This window comes from Zeus faber (genome assembly GCF_960531495.2).
Source record: "Zeus faber genome assembly, chromosome: 6".
Taxonomy (NCBI): domain Eukaryota; kingdom Metazoa; phylum Chordata; class Actinopteri; order Zeiformes; family Zeidae; genus Zeus; species Zeus faber.
Window position 1 is genome coordinate 19525309 of NC_137201.1, and position 21220 is coordinate 19546528.

At 42.4% G+C, this 21220-nt stretch overlaps 2 protein-coding genes across 4 annotated transcripts; both read right to left on the minus strand.

Annotated features, from left to right (window-relative positions):
* Window positions 1-427: 427 nt before the first annotated feature.
* hps5 (HPS5 biogenesis of lysosomal organelles complex 2 subunit 2) lies at window positions 428-12069 on the minus strand. 3 transcript variants are annotated; one of them, XM_080002652.1, is made up of 23 exons: window positions 11901-12069; window positions 10310-10447; window positions 9466-9576; window positions 9278-9342; window positions 8984-9137; window positions 8578-8708; window positions 8133-8351; window positions 7792-7866; window positions 7615-7703; window positions 7347-7525; window positions 6954-7112; window positions 6696-6855; window positions 5801-5918; window positions 5175-5321; window positions 4667-4735; window positions 4032-4585; window positions 3464-3584; window positions 3226-3375; window positions 3013-3132; window positions 2807-2920; window positions 2333-2439; window positions 1709-2003; window positions 428-917 (listed from the first exon to the last, which is right to left on the minus strand). In XM_080002652.1, the coding sequence occupies exons 2-23, from the start codon at window positions 10415-10417 to the stop codon at window positions 857-859; spliced, it is 3306 nt and encodes a 1101-aa protein (XP_079858778.1). In that variant the 5' UTR covers window positions 10418-10447; window positions 11901-12069; the 3' UTR covers window positions 428-856. The 3 variants fall into 3 exon arrangements, with proteins under 3 accessions (XP_079858778.1, XP_079858779.1, XP_079858777.1); XM_080002653.1 differs by having other exon boundaries at window positions 7347-7438; window positions 8945-9137; XM_080002651.1 differs by having other exon boundaries at window positions 8945-9137.
* Window positions 12070-12886: 817 nt separating this feature from the next.
* Window positions 12887-20316, minus strand: gtf2h1 (general transcription factor IIH, polypeptide 1). The gene is made up of 15 exons (XM_080002008.1): window positions 20205-20316; window positions 19283-19452; window positions 18266-18458; window positions 17950-18112; window positions 17353-17446; window positions 16869-17018; window positions 16529-16608; window positions 16295-16425; window positions 16125-16212; window positions 15197-15285; window positions 14984-15101; window positions 14421-14511; window positions 13918-14033; window positions 13631-13723; window positions 12887-13539 (listed from the first exon to the last, which is right to left on the minus strand). Exons 2-15 carry the CDS (start codon window positions 19434-19436, stop codon window positions 13453-13455), a joined length of 1647 nt encoding a protein of 548 aa, XP_079858134.1. The 5' UTR covers window positions 19437-19452; window positions 20205-20316; the 3' UTR covers window positions 12887-13452.
* Between the last annotated feature and the right edge of the window lie 904 nt (window positions 20317-21220).

The following is a 21220-nucleotide window of genomic DNA, read 5'->3' on the forward strand; positions in this document are numbered from 1 at the left end:
CAAAATAATAAAGCTTTAAGAATCCTATAGAAAAGTTGGGTGTTTTAGAAGATGCTTTTTTTCCACATATACACATTATTAATAAAAGAGCAGGTATGGGAGCTTTAGAGACTTCATACCGTGTTTGACTGATTTTTCACCTCTTCTTTGATGCTCCAGGTGTGTGATAGCATCTCGTGAGTCATCGGTCCTGTGTCATTACCGTTATATTAACATCCACTGAGCCGCGGTTTGGTCATTGCACAACGCCTCCTTACTGGAAGAAGAGCGGACATTTCCCCGGGAGGACCGCGAAGATGTCCTTTAATGTCGAATTCAGAGCGACGAGACGAGGCGGCGCCTTTGAAACTCCGTCCTCGTCGTGTATCGGCGCTGACAGCAGTAACCTTTAGCTCCAGTAAAATACAGAACACACCGATAACATGTTTTGGGCTTTATTTAACTATTCAGAACATTTTTATTCAACAAAATGTATCATTTGGTCTTTTAATACAAATATTTAATATCAATAATAACCCGACAAAAAAAATAATAATAATAATAATACAAAATGTCATAAAATTAGGGTCAAATAGAAATGAAGGTCTAATAAACGTTTAATTTAATTCTCAATATATTCACAGAAAAAATGGATGCAAAACAAAAACATAATACTGTTGGCTTTAATTTCACTGCTAAGACATTCTATGTTGTAAGATTGTCAACTAGGAATTGGAACTGTGATCTGACCGTCACGGTACATCCAGAGCTTCCAATTCTAATCACAGTCAGTTGGATCCCCATGTGGAGCAAGTAATAAATTATCTTGTTTGGTTAAGTTGGTCCTCAGAGTTAATATAAATGCTGTCGTTCTGCCTCAGGCGTGTTGGGACCAGAGGAAGCGGTCGCAGCGCTCCAACATCGTCTGGATCAGAGACCTGAAATTAAAACACGGTAAGATGATGACGAAGGAGATGTCCGGCTCATCAGGTGAACTGATGGTTGATGTGCTGATAGTGTGGGAAGCTTCCTTGGTCAAATATTGACCCAAGTTACTGAAATTAAAAATACATTGTTTTGGCCTTCTGGTTGAAGGATTATCTCCAACACTACTTTAGCAATGGGACGGGCCATTGCAATAATAAATGTTTGACTGCAACCTTGTTCATTTAAGCCTAGAATGCATATTATGGGTCAAAATTGACCTGGATGATAGTTGTCATCCTTATTTTTCAAACAATATTTTAATCACCTGATTAATTTCACTAAATCCTTATTTAAGGGCGTTTTTGATGTGAACTCATCGTTTCTGAATGATGAGATATTTGTTATTTAAATACATTCTGAATAAAAACAGAACCAATTTCAAGCTGGGTCATTTTTGACCCAATATATGCATTCTGGGGTTAAAGTAAACATTGCTTGGTCTCAGCTTCCTAAAAGGGAAACTCCGGTACATTTTTTTACCCAAGTCTTTTGAGATTTCCATGCAACAGGTTAATCACATCAATGAAGAACGTGGTCACGTTTTACCCTGTGTGCGGCAGTCGTCGCACATGGGGTAAGTTTGAGCAGTCGTCGCAAGCTATTCTCTCAACACTGCATCAATTCAAAAGATTCTGATGCTGATCACATGGATTGACTCCTAATTGACAAATAAGGCTTAGATTTGGGGGGGAAAAAAAAAAAAAGTTTCCCTTTAAACAAACCAGTTCTCTCTGCGACCCACCTCTGTCTCTTCTCGGTGACCCTCAGCAGCTCACAGACCAGCGCGGCGTGGGGCGTTAGCGCCACTGACAGGCCGCTCTCCTGCAGGACCGCCAGGGCGCGGTCCGGCCCCATGACCCGGGCCAGACGCAGGGTCAGGTTATCTGGTGAGACCTGGCAGGTCTGGGCGTGGTCCGGAGCCGAGCCGTTCACCAGGCCGCTCCCGTTGGACCCCGCCGCCGCCTGCGGCCCCCCGCTGCATTGCTGGGAGAGCTGGAGGAGGAGCCTCCACTCATCGAGGGTCTGCGGTGCAACGCCTGAAACGATTTGTTGTGATGCTGTAACACCATCATTTCCCTCTGGCAAATAACGTATGTAATCGAATGTAAAACGTATTAAACTTGACTTTAATTATATAAAAAAAACAAACAAACAAAAAAAAAAAAAAAAAAAAAACACACCTGGATTTTGTAATGAACATTTAAAAGCAATATGTAATGGCATATCAGCAAAATGCAACGTTATTCCATAATGTGTTACACACCTAACAAGCAACAGAAAAGAAGAGCCACAAATGCGTCCTACACGTAAGTGCTTGACGTAGAAGCATCGATGCTGCAAGAAAGAATCCAAGAGCAGAACTGACCTTGTGGCTCGTCCAGCAGAGTCAGGTCGTCGAGCTGGCAGACGGTGAGGAACACCTCAGTGCGACGCTGCAGCTCCTGGCACAGGAACAGGAAGCCGCTCCAGTACCTGCACAGGTAGAAACCTTCTGCTTCACCTGCTAAACACACCTTCATGTCCAAGTGAAATTGGTGATCTCATCACTTGGGTTTTATCAACATACGAAATGTTGGCTCCACTTGACTCATTGACAAAAAATAAATATATGGATGAATAAAATATGACAATTTTAATGTGGAAATTAGGACTTCTTAAATTCAATTTGAAGAATATTTACCATATTTAATTACCAATTTACCAATAATGACTTTAAAAAGGCCTAATCCCTTATTAGTGAACCTTATGTTTTTTTTTTTTTTGTTTGTCTTAGCTTTTTTTTTTTTTTTTTTGACCTAAAGACTCCCCCCCCCCCGTTCATATGGAAGCCGTTCAGTACCCGCAGCGGCGGCAGGTCTCTGCCATCTTCTCCTTGGACGCCAGGTCGGCAGGAAGGCGAATCAGAAGAGACAGCAGGCGTCCATAACCCCAATGGAAAAAGTGAGAATGTCGCCTGAAACCATATTAACCAAAAAAACAGTCTTAGAATGTTAGTGGACAATAACAAACAAGACTTTACGATCTGCTGACATTAAAGCAGCCCACTTGGGTTGGCCAACGGCGGTTTGGATGTCAGAGAGTCGAGGAGCATCATGGGAAAGAGCCAGCTCCAGCCAGTCTTGCCGCAGGGATTCCGGCTGGAGGAGGGAGCCCAAGAAGGACAATCTACAAGAATAAATGAAGATTAATGTTTTGAAAAGAGGGAAGGGCAGCTTAATGTCTTATGTTAGTTTTCAACATCAATAGTTCTGCAGGTACCGTTGCTCCTCACTCCGGGACAGCACCAGATTGTCCAGGTACGCCAGGAAGTGACTCGGCCGGGCCAGCACCATCACATCAGCAGGGGTGACTGTGGGGTAGAACTGGGAGAAGGAGCGCACTGCTGCCTCCCCCTGCTGCTCATACAACCTGCATCACAACAAAGTGGATCCTTCTGCATGGCCTAGAAAACACTGAACATCAACAGGATGTGGGTGATGTGAGCGAGGCCACTGACCTGTGCAGGTGAGCCAGCAGCTCGGGGGGGCTCCAGGGCTGCAACTCCCTCAAGCTGCGTAGTGATTTCAGTAAATCCCCTTTCTGGATCACCTCCACCACCTTACTGGACCGGGTCAGCTCTAATTTGCAATAGAAACAGCATTAAGGGCTTTTTACCTGGGAGAGGAACGAGTCTGTGACACTTAAAAAGAAATCTAAGAACCTTTAACAGAAATCTAATATCCTTTTCTTATTCAGTTGAAACCTAATGTGTGAATTGTTGCCTTGTAAAATTTAAAATGAGCACAGAAGAGTTGTGTAGAAGTTGTGTGAAGTCAATAGATTTAGTATGGGTAGGGCTGGGCAAAATATCATTATAATAAAGATGTTGTGATATCAAACTAGATCATCTGGGATTTTGGTTGGGTGAAATAGTTAAATGTTGTCTTTAAGTTATTTTTGCAGTCCTGAAATTCATAGACTATTCTAGCTGTAACTTATTGAAAATGAACTAATAGAGGGCGATTTTTAATTGTCCCGATTTTTCCACTTTGGATACAATTTGATTGTACAACAAGTTTTCTCACCCTGCATGGCCTCCATGAAGGCCCCCTGCAGCGCTGCCTGCGCTGTGAAGCGCAGCAGACACAGCCTCCTCAGACGCTCCTTGTCGAGGAGGAAGAAGTAGCGACGGAGGAACACAGCGGCTTCCTGCTCCGCCTCGCCACCGAAGCAGCTAAGCTCCAGGTGCAAGGTGGCCAGCTGGACGAGCTCCACCTGGAGGTCTACAGGGACCAGCTTGGGGGGCCGCACTCGTACAGGCTCCGGGGGCCTCGTGGTCACCTCCGGCACATCCTGATTGGAGGTATGGGTACTCTCATTCTGGTCCTCTTCTAGAACTTCATCTCCAGCTCTCTCTGCTGGTTCTACGGAGGAGCCTGGTGGTTCCTGCTGCTCCAGGCTGGCGCGGAGACCGGCTCTGTTCCCGTCGTCTCTGGGCTTTGCCACGTTACAGCGCCCCCCGCTGGCTGAACCCAGATATTCCGGGCCGAGGACTCTCTCCAACACATGCAGCCATTCCAGCAGAACTGCCCTCAGGGAGGCGGGGTCCATGAGGACGAAGGGATCCTGGATCTTTAAGCTGATATAGGCATAATGTAGAAGTCAGCACACACACGCACACGCACACGCACACGCACACAAACACGCACGCTCTACTTACGCAGCTCGCTCTGTTGCTGTTCTGAGTTCCTGCAGGTCGGTTTCTGTGTTGGGAATTTCAATATCTGCCCTGTACAGTAGACACATAAACACATAAGTCAGCTCAGCTCTCTGAAATATAGAATTCAATTCTACGACAAGACACAATGACATGGTAACTGCATTAACTAATATGATTCATATTGTTACATGTGACAAGATTGTCTCGTATTTTTGTTAATATTGTGACACTACAATAAAGTTCGAGACACAATTACCGTTTCCTCTTTCCCTTAACTTCACTTTTTTTCCTCTCTCTTTTTATTTAATGTGCCGTTCATAGTTCATCTTAGAACTAACATATTATCCAGAGACAACATCATATATATGTCTCGATGAAAACAGTTGTAATGTTTTAGTAACGCAAACTTTTTATTCACCATTTTGGTTCGTTTCTGCAATGACGACTCGAAATAATCAGTCAGCTGGTCCAAAACAGTGTTAATACAACTCAATAGGTGTGTACTCACTCATTTTCCGTATCTTCTGAAGATGGAGATGCACTTGCGAATCCTTCAGCCGTTGCGCCGTCTCTGGCTTCAGGCCGCGGCCAACGCTCCGTGTTCATCTGGAGGGTATTGATCTTTTCTGTTGTCTTCTTCACAAAACTGGAGACACTGGAAATAAATGAATACAATTTTAAAATAATAAAACAGCAATTTCATAGGTTGCTGTGCAGACAGAATGTTTTGATCACGCAAATCTCGAAGGTTGCCCTACCTCTCAACAGGATAATGCCAGCAGGGGAATGCTTTTGAATGAGACATGCTGAATGCACTTACAGTGACTAATATGGCAACCCAAGCTATTTCTATTTACATTTCGGAGTGCTTTTGAGAAAGGGGAAGTAGATAATTGAAAAACACAGCTGCCTTTATTTTTTTTTTTTACATAAAAAAAAGAAAGAAAAGGACACAATTGTGTACTTTCACCCCCCCCCCCCAAAAAAAAAAAAAAAAAAAAAAAAAAAAAAGAGAACAGAGCCCATTATAGTTTCAATGGAATTGAAACGCCAGCAGCTGGCTGCTTTCATGACTCTACACTACTAACTCTGACAGTTTTACCAGCCAGCACGGTGACTGTACCCATGGTTCACCTGTCTTTGACAGCCTGCAGTGCGATGCGGGGGGGTTTGGGGCGGAATGAGAGGGGGAGGTGGAACTGCAGGCCCGACTCAGAGCGCTCGCCCTCCACCCGCTCACTGCTGTGGGCATCTGAATGAAGATGGAGGCAAGAACCAAAACAGAGACAACGGATGGAGAACTAAAGGGAGAGTGTCAGGAAATGCAAGCAGATGGTAACAAAGTGCCACTTTGACATGTTGGACCATAAATGTAATATTACACAAAAAAAGAAACCAGAAATAAAACTGCAGTGCAGAATACAATGGAACAGAAGAGAGGATGATGATGTTAATGCAATGTGAAGGACAACATTTCAGTCATGCCATAGCAAGCTGGTTGGGAAACAAAATCTGGTGGAAAGGATAGTGTTTTAAATGTGAAATTGTCAGAATATATTAAAATGTTTGAAACAGTAAACCCCCTCTTAACATCAAAATTTGATAGCAGGGATTCCACAGTGTGACAGGGAAAAAAATAAAATAAAATAAAAAAAATCACTGGAGCACACAGACGATATAAGGTTTTTATTGTGGTGGAATGACTTTTTTCAAGGGGACTCATGTCCACTTGCTGTTATCGGTGTTTGAAATGCGTTTTAGAACTGAATTTCACTTGAAAGCTTTACTGTTCCTTCCTCCTGACCAAGTTAGCCAAAAATCTGAAAACAATGCCTTGGTACAAGAGTCCTCTTTACCAAAAAGGTGTAATTAAACACGACCAAGGCAGTTAACTTAGTTAAGTCTCTTATAGTTGTATGGAGTATTATTTGGATGACTTTTATTAGTGGATATAGAATATGTTTTGGTATGCACGGTACAGATATGGGTTTCCAGTCTCTGAGCAGCTGGTGTTAAACAGCAGCTTTACCGTGCTCCACCTGATCCTCCTCCTGCCCAAAAGCGAATTCCTTCAGCCGCTCCTCCTCCGACATGGACTGGTTAATGAGGGAGCTCGTCTCCTCTTCCGATTGGCTGCCCCTGCGGCTGATGACGCGATAGATCCCGCAGTCCAAAACATTGAAGCTCTCCTGGACAAAGATTAAAAATAAAATAAGGAGTTAACACCAACCCCGGTCTGGACAGTTGTTTAGGGAAAGCTGATCAGGTAAAGTTCCTTGGGATTTACGTGGGAAGAAATGCTGCTTCTGCGGCTGCTGGAGGCGGAGTCTAGAGGCTCCATCTTGGCAATGACCTCCTCCAACTGGCCAATCAGCTCCGAGTGTGTGGGGGTGCTGAGTTGAGATCTCAAGTGGTCGATGCGGTCAATAGGGGTAGATTTCCTGCTCTGAATTTGACATGGAAAGATCATGCCAGGATTGGTTTTGGAGAACATTCTTTATACCAGCTCAACTGGGGTTGAAAGCTGTTCATCTGTGCTGTCACAATTATTATCTAAGACAAGATAACACTTTATTAATCCCCGGGGGAAATTCAGGAAAAAGAGGGGAAATTGAGGGAACGTACAATTGCACAAAAAAAACTACAATTTTACATTAGTGACATCATCTGTTCTTCTTACCCTGCTGGGGATAACGGCGTGCGGGAACATGCAGCAGACGACAGCGGCTAGCGGCCATGCCTCCCGCCACAGGAGGCGCTCTACACAACGCTCTACAGATAGCAGGGATAGGTGAGACAGATGTCCGTTTGCATGGAGACAGAACAGCTCACTGCGGTACACCGCGATGTCGACCACATCTGTGAGGAGGGGTTTAGAGGTGAAGTTCAGTTTAAAGTCACAAACTAAGTTTAAAACATTGTTTTGTGGGTTATGTGGGGGAAAACACCTTTAATCTCAGTCCACAGCAGGACTTGTCCACTCTGGGGTCTGAAGATATATATTGCCGAATCTGTCCAGGTCAGCAAGTGTTGGTCCCTGAAACAACAGATTAATATACACCGTTTTTAAATTGGACAAGTTGAAAATGCTGAGGACTAACTACTTAAAAGAAAATCTGATTTACCCCAAATAAAGTAGTTTTGGAAAGGCGATGGACTGGGAGCTCTTCTGCGCTGGGTTGTAATGTAGCTCCTCCCATCTGTATAATTCAGAGGGAAAAAAACATAATTTAGTATATTCATCATCAACAAAAAGGTTTCCAACTCCAGTCTCCCGGACAGAGAATATTACTGGTTTTCTTTCCTACCAGGTTGTGAATTGTTTTTTTCCTGGTTTCAGATCTGAATGATGTCTGAATAACCCCACAGCTAGATTGAGAACCAGTAGTACTTGGGATCCAGAGGACTGCAGTTAAAAACAACACCACCAGAAAATTCAAATAGATCGATAAAATCAGGGCTTTACTTGTAATTGATGAGCGGCAGCGGCGGGCAGGCCAGCAGCTGTTTGAACTGGTGGGTGCTCAGGACTTCTCCGCTGAAACTGACCTCCCAGATGCGTGACCCAGGCCGGGCGCAGTACAGCAGCGGAGGCTGACCCACCGCCGCACCGCGACTCTGAGGGAAGAAGCAAGCACCGTACTCCCCGTCCCGCTCTTTGTTCCCAACACGCCAAAACTTCTCCCTAGGGACAGACAGAGAGAAATGCTTAGAGATGCTGAGTAAAAACTGACGATTTGCATCATATTATAAACCATTCAATTGCCAAGTTTGTATTGGTTAGATTGGATTCTTTGATTTCATCGAAAGCTCAAAATTGTCATAAACATTTGATTCATTCCCTGACCATTAAAAATCAAGTTTATTATTTATACTCAATAAGGAAATGACCCCTTCGCCAACTCACTCACCTCTCCGTGTCACACAGGTAGCAGCGGCGCAGTGTTGACACCAGCAGGCGGCCATCTTGGAACCCGAGCTGAACCACCCGAGAGTCCACAGTAGTGACAGTCTGAACAGGGAAAATGACGAATGCCGAGCCCTAAGAAAACATTTTTAAATAAGAAATAAGTTTCAGATGGGACAAAGAATTAATATGACAATACATATTCTGGACAAACTTTTAAATCAGTTATTTGGCAGTGATACTTCCTTGAGTATCAGTATTGAGTATTCCTTAAGTATATCATCAAAAACATTAAATTATTAGGCTCACATTTTATGCTAAATATAACAAATCAGTTCAGAAGGCAGGTTCCTCGCACAGGAGTAAAATACCTTCCCCAGTTTGGACGATCCGGCTCGCAGGTAGGACACCTTGCCTGCTATGTCTCCCACGAACACCCTGAGGCTGCTCGAGTCCCAGCAGAGCGATGTGATGGCCTGACCGCGGTGCTCCCACGACACGCTGACCTTCTCCGGGCGGCCTCGTCTCTCCAGCTGCAGCTCCCACACCACCACCAGGCCCTGGCTGCACCACAGGGAAGCACAGGGACATAAACAGGATGAGCAACAGACCCAAGGACCAGCGGTAATTACAAGACAAAGAGAATAAAAAATGTTGTGTAAAAAAAATTAAAATATATCTATACTTCATGACAAGCCTCTAACCTTGTTGCAACAGCAATAAAATCTTCATCATGTGGGCAACAAGCCACTTGAGTGATGGATCCTTCCTGAAAGACGGTGCAACAGCAAAGTTTGACCAATTTCAGAGAACCACAGTTTGGACAGATCAGTTTTCACAACTAGAACAACAGTATCTGGTTCTGTTCAAGAGGTTCCAAGTTTGGCAGTACCTTGTGCGTTAAAATGAGACGCTGCTTCCAGCCCTCCTTCTGGATGAGGTGCAGCCCTCCAGCGGACGTTCCCAATGCGAGCCACTTCTTCGACACTGCCAAGCACGTGCACTGCAATGGAAGCAAATACCGTTCCAATCTCTTCTATGAAAACAAACCTCTGTGGCAAAGAAATACAGCCATTCATGGAAAAATAGATTTAAAAAAAGAAAAAAATAATCTAATCTTTTAATTATAAACAGGGTTCATACAGACAATTTCAAATTCAATTTCAATGACTTTCTCCAGCACCATTTATGTGTGCACAAGGACTGAGATAATTTGTTCAAAACATTTTAGTACATGGAAGAGCGTTTCATTAAATTTCATTAATGTGAGGGCCAATGTCTCCTATTTGAAAAAGAGATCTAATTTCTTTTAAACTAGCTATCAGTTTAACACTGCAAATATTTTAACTTTACTATGTAAACATCCTGTCAAAAGCCGTACACCAAATATTTGCAGTATTACCAACCTTTGAAACATACACGACAACAAAGGTGAAGGGTTTTATTGAATAGAAAAGTCTGTGCTGTGAGAGTGGTTATGCATGCCACATAAAAAAGGAACCCAAAATGAATTCTAAAATACAAATTTGGCTAAATCTAAAGTAGTGACAACAGTTCTGAACAACGGGGTGATCATATATTTTTATTATCATTATTTTTTTCCTTTAAGTTATTTCACAAATAAGAAGCCAATTTTCAAGTTCACATTTTTCAGTACTTACATTAAAAACTAAATTCAAAGTACTTTAAAGACCCCATGTTAAAGGCTGATTTAATCATATGATAATAAAACTTACCTTGAGCCTGCCGGAGTCCAAGCGAAGGGCAGAGAGCAATGGATCAAGGCAATCAAATTCGGCCAAAACATGACTGTGGTTCTCAGGCACAACGGGTAACTGAGGCATCTTTCTTGACTGGTGAACCTCCCTCCACAGCTGACAGAAAGGGAGCCAAGTAAAAACAAGAAAAAAAAAAAAAGGGTCAAAATAAAATAAAGCTTTAAAAATGAAGTCGGTGTGATAACTTGCTGGCTATTTCTTCATGCCAGGCCCCAGCACTGACATCATATGACTCAGCGTTACCTATCTACTCTCAAATTGGATTGACGTGATTCCACTTTACATAACTTCCAAGGGTTGGCTGTTCAAATAAAAAACACTCTGCTAAGCCCCGTCAAATATTTGCAAATAACTGAAGAACAAAAAAATGGATACCACCTTAACTCATAGTATCAAATATATATACTTTTGGAACCAAATAGCATGCTGGTTGTGCGTCAACTAGAAGTAGACAAGATAAATGATAAAAACTTAACTCTGTTTTGATTTAGTTTTATACAATTTATATATATATATATATATATATATATATACACACATACATACATACATACATACATACATACATACATACATAAAACTAAAGATCTGCATTGAAAGAAATATAAATAGAAAGAATGGGAATAAAGAAAGAACACTACTTTAGGGAAATAAAATGAATGTAAAAACATGAACCAAATCAAAAACTTTGCATCCCGCTTGTGGATAATGCTTTAAAAACATGTTCCCCGAAAATTAAGAGTATTCGATGATGTGAAGGCAATACAATCAAATGGTTTTACTGTTCGTCCACTGTTTGCAGAGCAGCTCAGGGTCCATTCCCACTGCAGCGCAATCGCTGCAGAGTAACGAAAGGTGGAGACTCGGTCCCGGCGAGTAACTCGGTAAAACGACTCGTTGCATAGGGTCAGCGAGGACTGAAGAGCCCGCACAGTCGGTTCGGCTCCAAGCTATGAACCGAATACTCACAGGAAACCTTTAATCGGAAAACCGAAACGTGCGCATCCCTGAAAAACCTTTGGCCCGAATATTTATTTTTGCAGGGAATTACAAAATGCGAATCACGCAAAAAAACCCCGAAAACAACTTCAAATCAACACAATTCAATGGGAATTACGCCAAATGCTTTTGCCTTTATTTACCTTGACGCTAGGGTCCTTCGGACCTTTTTTTTTTTTGACAATTTAGTCCCCAGTTATTATTTTAAGTTTGTGAGTCAGGAGATTGACCCCTTTGCCGGAGTGAGTCCCGACGCCCGAGTCATTTGAATGTCGCGTTCGCTGCGACCCGATCGTTCGCGAGTGTTGCGTCACGGGACGATCTGCTGACCGACTGGCGACAACACACAACCCGTACGGGGGTGTGGGTGGGGGGGGTCGGAAACGAAACAAAGCGTGGAATACGGTGCCCGCACAAAGTGTTTCCACGGCGTTTACGTGTCCAAAGAGTCCACAGTGTTCTTTAAACCGAACTATCCGCACCAGCGCGTTAGCGCCCTTGCTAACTAGTACTAGGGTCACATTCCCTTACAGCCGGGTGCTTTACTCACCGCTTTCCCGGCTGACAGTCCGCATCACCTCACTGCCACATATCGGGAGATGAAGAACCAGGACGACGCCTCACATTCTCTTGTTCTATTATTGAGGAATTAACGAACGTCAATGTTTTATCGACACCAGCCGCAGCAGCGCTGCGTCTGTGTCTGTGGTGAAACTTGCGCCGATCGGACCTCACGTAGTTTCACGCACTTGACGCCGCGTTCGAAGCACGTGGGAAATCACGGCGTTAACTAGTTGACCTCGCCCGGACACTTTCACTGTCAATTATTCCGTTATTCACAATCATGAGATTTCTATCCATTAAAACCTTGTGCACTGTATATAAAAAAAAAAAAAGAAACATAAAACGGCGGGTTAAGTATCCACCAAGTTGGTGCTAAACATTAGTCTGTACTCGTTTAAATCGCAGCGTGTGAATTCAGTCAGTACATTCAGACTCGATTTGGTTGTATCCAGGTTCGTTGACTGCATTCGCCACACCTTTGGGGGGAATCGGGAAACAAAGCAAAGCTCCGAACCCGCTGATGTGAACTGCATTTTCAAATTGGACACTAGTAGTTGCCACCTCTCCCACAGGACTTGAATGCAGCAGAGGATGCATAATGCAGAAGCAGGCACTTCCTCATAACGTTTCTCCATTGTCACCTACTGCAATAAAAAACGTGTGCATCAAATCAGTGTTGCGTTAACTTATTATTCAGAATGACACGACTTTAGCAAAACACGAATCTCAAGAGAAAAAAAGAAAACAGAGAGATTGTGAATGCAGGGAGTGGCATGGCTCATTCTAATTCCTATTGATTGAAACCTGAGATGGCACATGACCTCATTGTGCTGAAAGTAGTCCATCAACAGTAAGGAATAACAGCTCATAAGTGATGGAACAACAGCCGATTTGTTAAATCCAAGGAAATGTGATTTTATTTTTAATAGAGAAAGAACAAAAACATTTTTCTTGACTTTAATTCGGAGTAGGGTCATTGTCTTCAGTGCAGATAAAAGGTGCAGACATTACATACAAGTGCAGCATGATGGGGCCCACACTTACACACTGAAATGTTAACTAAAGGTCTTATTGCTATATTCACTCCCCTCCGTGCCCAGATTAACTGGGAAAGGCTTAATTGCGTTTGCAATTTCTCTTTAACACGTCGTGCTCTGTGCACTGATTAAAGTGTCTCATGTTGGCAGTCCTCTGCTTGCAGAACAGTTCCTGAGAGCTCTCTCCAAATCCCATCTGTAGTTTGGTCATTGAACACCAACTTAAAAGTCCCTTTTCAATCATTACGAAAATAATGGTGTCTCCTCGTCCGTCAGAAAATGCAAACAAAACAGAAAGGAGCACGTAACAGGTAGTTGTGACCAAGACGCATTTAGTCTGTTGCATGTTCAGCGACGCAGCATCTCCTATCTATGTCCTCATCAAGGTCCCTTCAACCTCCAGGCTTTTCCTTCTCAGTCAGATTAGTCCAGCAGGCCAACACTTTTCTTCCGTCTGCTTTCTAATTCTCCCGTATCCTCTGTTGGATACGCCATCACTCCTCAGGTTTTCCGCATCATCCGACGAGTTTGCCAGGCGTGGAACTTGTTGTATGCTGACTGCAGCATCTCTTCCAAGTGGCCTGTAAGCTGTGGGGTGGGTTTTAGATTTAAAAGCCTTAAGTGCGTTGTGCTCATCGATAGTTAACAGAAAATGAGATTGGTCAAACTCTGGACTTACGTTGGTGGTTAAATACTGACGCTGAATCTTATCTTGAAACGGACGTAGTTTGGTCATCTGAAATCTCTCGAGGTTCGAGCGCATTTTCACCACCTGCGTAACGGATCCAGCACAAAACTGTAATTGCATGAAATTATCCAGGAAAAAAAAAAAAAAAAAAAAAAAAAAAAAAAAAAACCCTTTTCAACAGCCCCCTGAGACTTAAATGTACAGATTCTCCTCAAATCAGGATTGTTACAAAACAAGTTAGTCAAAAAAATGTTAAACTATTAGACGATATTGATCACCTTGTCCTCAAGGAAGGGTGTGTTCACAGGGAAACAGGACCAGAAATGTCTCAGCAGTTCTCCAGCAGCAGTATACAGATGCTTCAGCTCTCCTTGGACCTCACTGGGCACCATTTCTGAGTAGTTAAGGAAATTAAAGCCGAGAAAAAAGATTGCAACACAAACCAATTCAATTTAAGTTAACGTGATGCTTTAATATGATGGGGAAAAAAAATGAACTGGATTTAATAAGCATCAATTTCTACATTGAAGATGTAGGTCAATGGTCTAGAAGAGAATAGAACACTGAGCCAAAGCGAAACGGGAAATGAAAACAGGAAATGGGGATCAATGCGGAGAACAGTGATCCCTGTTTCCTGTTTTTCTCCACATCTCTAGAGTGACGTGTTTTCCAGTGACTTAACAATGTTGACCTACAGCCAAGAAGTTAGAAAGCAACCTGCTCAAAAGGTCAATTATCATCACTAGTGCTCTTAAATGAGCAGTGGTATAAAGTGGCTTACGGTTTATGGCTTGCTGCGTGCTGTTCTGCATGAGGATCCCGCCTGGAGACAGAGCAGCGATAGCAGAACTGGCTGCACTGCTAGACAGCACCTGCAGCAGAGATTAGAGGAAGTTAGGGCCCATCAAATGAAAACTGTACTTTTTGTTCCGTTTGGCAAACCAACCAACGGTATTTTTTTAGAAATCCCCAAAAAATGTGTTTTGTTTTTTTTACTTTTCCTGATCATTAAAAAAAAAAAAAGAAAAAAAAGGGAGACATTACACTAAATGGGAGATTGAAAAATAAAATTAAATCAAGTCAATTGTATTCATATGGCAAATTTACAACTACTAGTGTAGTGCAAAGTGTTGGACAACGTAATAAAATTAGGCAATGACATATCGGTCTCGACACTCAAATTCCTTCCCCCAATAAATCAGTTTGATTCGGAAAGATAATCAATCGTGAACATGTTGGGCGCTTTGAATATTGCTTCATGGGGTCTTTGGACACCTTTACAATGAGTGCTGGTACATAAAAACACAAAGCGGTATAAATGTTAATAAAAGTGGAGGATCAAACCTGAGTGAGGTTGGGTTTGTAGTTGGACATTTCATGCCGAATGCAGTTGACAGAGTTGATGATGTCCTGGCTGGTGGCGTACTGCTGGGACTGCAAAGGAACTGGACCGTGAGCGTACCTGAGAGGAACAACATGGCCGTTACCCAAAACTTGACCCGGTACAAGACAGACACAGACACACATTAAATCAATCAGAGAGGTTTGGGCTCCTACCTGTCGGACTTCTTGAGGTTCAAAGCAACGGTTTTCGGTCCATTTTCCCTGCGAAGATCCTCAAATTCAATGGCTTCTTGTAATTTCACCTACATTAAATCAGGGCAAAATGTGAGTGAAAATTGACCTGCATATATTCAAACCACAACACGGACATCGCTGCACAGTCCCCAACGGTGGAGAGGATGGAGACGGTGGAAGGATAATAGGCAAGTATTTCATTTGAGAAGATTTTCCTTTAACTGTTTTCATGAACGACATTCAGACGTTTTGTGTATTCATTTCAGTTTACGGTTCTGCAAAATAGGACTGATCTTGAAATAGTCTACAGTATAATGTGAAATCTATCTTTATAACAAAACACCATAAAGATGTGGTGTGCGGATGGTGTGGTTTGAGCAGCCACACCTGTCCCCGGTCTAGGTAATTGGGGCCCAGGATCAGAGTGGCCGTACACCTGTTGCTCGTTGGTTGGTCTAACGAGCAACAGGTAAAACCCCCATCCCCACACACACACTCAGAAGAGGAGCCCTAGTCATGATATGCTGTCCATCTGCTCTGGGCTTATTCCACCTAGCTCACGGTCTACAATAAACTTGTGTGCCTGCTACCCCATCGTCTGTGTCTCTGTCTGTGGGCCTTGAAAACACCACTCGGCTGGCATGTGGCAGGCAGATCCGCCACAACGAACAAGAGAGCAGCAAACTAATAGTTAATTAATAATAACCTGATGGTCAACTACAATCAATAAATAGTTATTAGTCCAGAGTCCTGTACTCCTTCTAAAGTGAGTTATATTGAAGTTATGCAAAAGTAAACTACAAATGCTATCCCACGATATGTTCCGTTACAGAGTGAAACTCAACCTTAACAGGAACCCAAATTTAAGGCCTTACCAGCGAGCCCTCTAACTGCTCAGCCCCCTCACCTTCTTAATTGGAGGCTGGAAGAAGTCAGAATCCCTTGAGTTTCCGTCCGTGCTACTCGTCTCGCTCGCTTGGTCGTTCGGCGCGTCCCTGGAAATAACACAGTTTCAACCCAGAGACAAGGCACCGAGTGTTCTAGTTTATTTCTCTTTGTAAAAAGCCGTTGATTTACCCTTTCCGTGCGCCCGCCGCCAGCACCATGGCGCTGTGGTGGTTGAAACGCTTTATAATGGCTGAGTTGCTGTTCTCCTTCACCGTCTTATTAGAATTGGAAGTGGACGGCGCCACAGACGCTCCGTAGCCCTGAACCACAGACCGGGCCAATTAGCCGTGAAAAGGAACTCCACATATTTACAAACAAACACGTTTATGTGGCTGCTACTGACGTGTCCCCATGAAACTTCACCTCGTCCAACGACTTGTCCTCCAACGAAAGCAGGTCGACCAAAGGATTCTTCACCCCTTGCACCACCATGGACTTTAAGCCTGCGTGACACAAACAGGGAATCTTTACAAATAACAGCGGCTGATACAAAGTGAGCGGAAATATAAAAATGTTGTTTGTTCTCTTATTTTTTGACTTTTTTTATTTTCTGTCTATAGCTCTCTATATATTATTTATATAATATTATGTGCCTGTACAGCAATAGGTCTTAAGTAGAGATGTCACGGTGAGGAATTTTTCCCACCGGTTAATGGCAACACTGGTGTTACCGGTAAAAACACTGTAATTACTGATTATTTACCCTTTTCGTCCTGCTTGGCACACTCTGAGAAGATGTCCTGCACTCCTGTGTTGAGGCGGTCTCTGTGAAAATAGTGCGATTGGAAGAAACGCGTCCAGAACTCCTTCTCCGTGAGGTTATGAGGCACATTTTCATCGTACTTCTGTTTCACTGCAAGCACAACACAGGTGTAAAAACATTCAGGCCAGCATGTATCTTTATTGTTGTTGACTATTTGTTCTGATGTGAGCAGCTGTAACTCCACAATGTCACAGGGATTCATACAGTGATGTCTTTCCTTATCTTATAATTCCTCTCACTCTGTTGAAAATACATTATACTATACAATAAACATCTTTATATTTGCAGATATTTATACTTCCCTGACCGTACTATGTTTAAGTCAGTGTTTTAAGGTAAAAAATGAAGTTCACAGAAGAGCCACATGCGAGTGAGCTACGTTGGCCACCGCTGTAACAAAGGAGGTGCGGGTTTGGTAGTTTACCTGCAGGGTATGTTCTGAAGATGGACTCGATAATGTCAGCCGTCAGGTTGTACCTCAAGCCGTTGCAGCCGTCTGTCTGAGGCCGAATGTCTGCCTGCAAAACACAAATATATGCTGTGCTCAGTCTGCTGAGGTAGGATTTGAGCACATGTATCTACAGGCTGCAGGTATCGACAAATTCTGTTTAAGACTTTTTAAGTTTTAAGACATTCTGGTAAAAAATGATTTAATACTGATATTGTATTAAAATATCAGAATGATCCAGAAGAACAGGCAACCACCTTCATAACCTTTTTCTGAAATAATACATTAATAAAAAAAAAATTAGACAGAAGATTCATTATTTTCACTCCAATTGAAGAGATTATTTTCGCTGAATGCTGATACTCTGATATCTGCATTCTACAGATACTGTGATTCCGCTCCATAATTTACCATGATTAAGCATTAATTTGCATTGCAGTAGCCAAGCTGACAAATACGTTTCAAAATTTGGAGCTGGTCTGAAATCTCAAAGATTTAACTTTTACCTGAGTAGTTTTTCAACATTAACATTTTCAACATTCCCTTCAACATGATGTTTCTTGTTTTACTCACTAGGAAGGCGGCAGATATTCCCACTTCCTGTTTATTGTTGGTCAACGAGTGCTCTGCGTTGCTCACGCTGAGTCGGTTGGCCCAGAATTCCTCAGGGCTGATCACTTGGCTCACCACCAGGTCTTTGTACAACTGAAACAGCACCGGGTCTTCTTGCAGCATTCTACAAGAGAATGGAATTCTGACTTATGCTGTTTTCATAAAAATCATGTCAATTTTGAACAATAAATAACAACAAAAATATTGTTCTCGACACAAACATTCTTCAGTACACCCAGCAGTTTCAGGGGAACATGGTGAAATTACTTTTTCTCACCTATTTTTCTCCTCCAATTCCTTGTTGGTCTTCTTCTTGAATTTGGGCAGTAGCTGTTGTAAAAGGTCCTTGGCAGTGTCACGATCCTTCAGGGCGCTGCTGTCATTGGCAAAGTGGAACGTGGTGCTTTCACCCGTGTGGAGCACCAGCTGGAGCTGGATCTTAGCTTTACCATCTGGGCTGATCTTCTGACCTGCACGCCACAACAATACAGGAAAAAATAAGACAGTGTTATTCAACACGAGCAGGGCTGCATGACCATTTTAAGTCATCACAAAATTAAAATATATAATATACAAAGAGCAAATGTCAGCATCAATGACATAAATCGCTGTGTCTCCCCAAACCCCCCAAAACAGCCAACCAGAGGGGACTTTTTGAATATGTGATGCAACAGATACAGAGAAGACAGGTGTAAATAACTGTTGACTAAATAATTATAAAATAAACATAAAATATTGTTTCAGATGAAAATATGAACACATAGGAGTGTGTGTTGAAAAAGTGCAGTACATCTGTGTGGAGAAACTTCAGACATCTCACATGTACAGCTTTCCACTCAAGACATTATAGGTATTTTTCTCCATTGTATGCGCTGTACCGATTCATTACGGAATGAGAGAAGAAGCTTAGATTAGTGGTTGAAGCAGTTTTTAATGGATGATCGATAAATGTATCCTACCAGCTGGTGATTTTCATGTGAAAACCTACAGAATTTGGACAATACGCCAACATTCAAGCATAGAGGCGCCTACTGAAAAATGTAATTTTTGTACAGAATACCTGCCTCCTGCTTGTCCCCTCGTGGGTGTAATCAACAAGTCCGAGCAGTAGCAACAGCAGTCTCTAACTTAACTTTGTATACATTGCTGGCATACACAATAAATAGTAGACTCAACATAACATCTTAGTGTGTCTACACTTGTAGTGACCAGGTACTATATATGCTCCAGCTGCCCTCCCTTCATATAAACTGGTAAGGAAAATAGATGGAGACAGACTGCATCAAGTACTCACAGCGAATATCTGAATACAAATGGCTGACAGTGAAGCGGTCCTTGCCCTCTGGGCTCCATGCAATGCGTTCAGCCATCAGGTACAATGTGCCATCCTGCTTCCTCTGGCGGACCTTCTTCAACACCAGAAGCACCTCCTCTGACAGCGAGGCCATGGCGGATGGATTGGAGCTAGCAGGGGAGGAAACGGACAGCAACCGTTCATTCATTCATTCATGAAATAACACTCACATCTATATGCATGAATGTCAGCAATCAATTCATGACTGGATATTGGATATGAAACAATTATTAATTGCCATTTAAGGACAACGCCTTAGCACAACTCAGCACCCAATACTGAAAGAATCTAGAAGATCAGCAACAACAGCAACATGCAGACGTAATCCATTTTAATATTCAAGACATTTGTCTTGGTAAGGATTGGTGCATTGTTGGATAAAAGAGCATAAAAAGCATAATAATCGACAAAAATTGAATACACAAAATGTAAATTTAAGCACAGGATATTTTTATTTACAAAGCTATGGCAGGGGCTAATTGGAAGTATGGTTGCTAGTATTGGCTGTGCCTAGAAAGATGTTGCGATATTTCTGTACAGGAGGGATCAATATGAATACAATAATAGGAGCATGGGTAACAATAGATGAGTAGGTCTAAATTACTCCGACGTTATGAAATGATTACAACATTATATCACCAAGCAAACCCTTGAATGGTTTCAGATTACTCTGTCACGAGGGAAATAACGTTTACTTCCTGCGCAGCTGTAATCATGAGGAACCTACAGTCATTCAATTGACATAAACAGATACCTCATTATTTGATATGAGTCAATCTACTGACTAACCAGCGGCACATTGGCGCCCAGACAGACACAATACTTGAGAGAGAAAGTCAGGAAAAAAAAAAGCTGCATTTACCTTAAATTCAACGCGGAATATTGACCAATTTAATACTTAAAGATATCCGACAGAGTTATTTAGAATTAAAAACAAACGATGACAACTTAACCAGTGGACACCTCGACTCCATCGCTGCCACGTTGTGCTACAGTAAAAAGCTCCGGTGGGAAACAGACACGGCGTTAGTGCGTTCCGCTGTTGTGCCCCCCCCACCCCCCGAGGAGCCGCACATCGTAATAATTCATATTATAATTTATTTATTTTTGTACCTGTAAGATAACAATAAGTTATCTTGTGCATATCTGACTGTTTTGTATTTTTGGCTATTTGTATATATGTTTTACATTTGATTTTATTATGATTATGACAATTTTTTTTTTTAATCAGTATCAGTTACAACTTTACTCATCGCGCATTGTGCTCTGTCCCTTGTTGAATAAAGAAGTGACGTCGAAAAGAAAAGGTAGAAATTGGCATTTCCACCTTCTCAAGTTCATTTGAGCCGAGTCGATCAGTTTTTCTGAGTCTCACGTCGTCGGGTACGCTCAGTTGCGGGCCGCCGTTCAGACCCAGTCACAGCCATTTAGGAACCGCACACTGAGCTGATGAAACTCCCCGGTGCCCACCTGGAGCGGGCGCTCGTGAGCAAGTTTGTACCTGTCGCTCAAAGTTCAGCTGATTGAGAGTTTGTACTGATACGACCATAGGAAACATAATATAAGTCACTTACAAACAAAACGATTTTTTTTTTCTGAATGTATTATGTCACGTGTATAATGTATAATGCTTGAATGATTAACGTTTGAATGCACAAAAGCCATCAAACGAAAAAACAGCAGCAACTATTGTTTTTGATCGTTTTTATTGATGCAGCTTTCTGAAATCACAGACAACCTAAACAACTAGACACCCCTTGATATAATACATGTATTTTTTTTTTATCTATTAAAATGATATGAGTTTATTTAATACACCATAAGAAGATCACTCCATGTTTTCAAATAGTTGACCAGGATGCCCTTTGGGTAAGGACA

What these genes read in the sequence shown, in the direction of transcription:
- hps5 (XM_080002651.1), bottom strand. Translation starts at nt 10,417, where the DNA reads ATGCCTCAGTTACCCGTTGTGCCTGAGAACCACAGTCATGTTTTGGCC. An exon ending in CCAAAACTACTTTATTTGGG is followed by an intron (nt 7,704 to 7,791) that starts GTAAATCAGATT and finishes CTGTTGTTTCAG; the next exon opens with GGACCAACACTTGCTGACCT. An exon ending in GAGACCTGCCGCCGCTGCGG is followed by an intron (nt 2,440 to 2,806) that starts GTACTGAACGGC and finishes CTACCTGTGCAG; the next exon opens with GTACTGGAGCGGCTTCCTGT.
- gtf2h1 (XM_080002008.1), bottom strand. Translation starts at nt 19,436, where the DNA reads ATGGCCTCGCTGTCAGAGGAGGTGCTTCTGGTGTTGAAGAAGGTCCGC. An exon ending in TGCCAAGCAGGACGAAAAGG is followed by an intron (nt 16,609 to 16,868) that starts GTAAATAATCAG and finishes TGTGTCACGCAG; the next exon opens with GCTTAAAGTCCATGGTGGTG. An exon ending in CACCCTTCCTTGAGGACAAG is followed by an intron (nt 13,724 to 13,917) that starts GTGATCAATATC and finishes TCCGTTACGCAG; the next exon opens with GTGGTGAAAATGCGCTCGAA.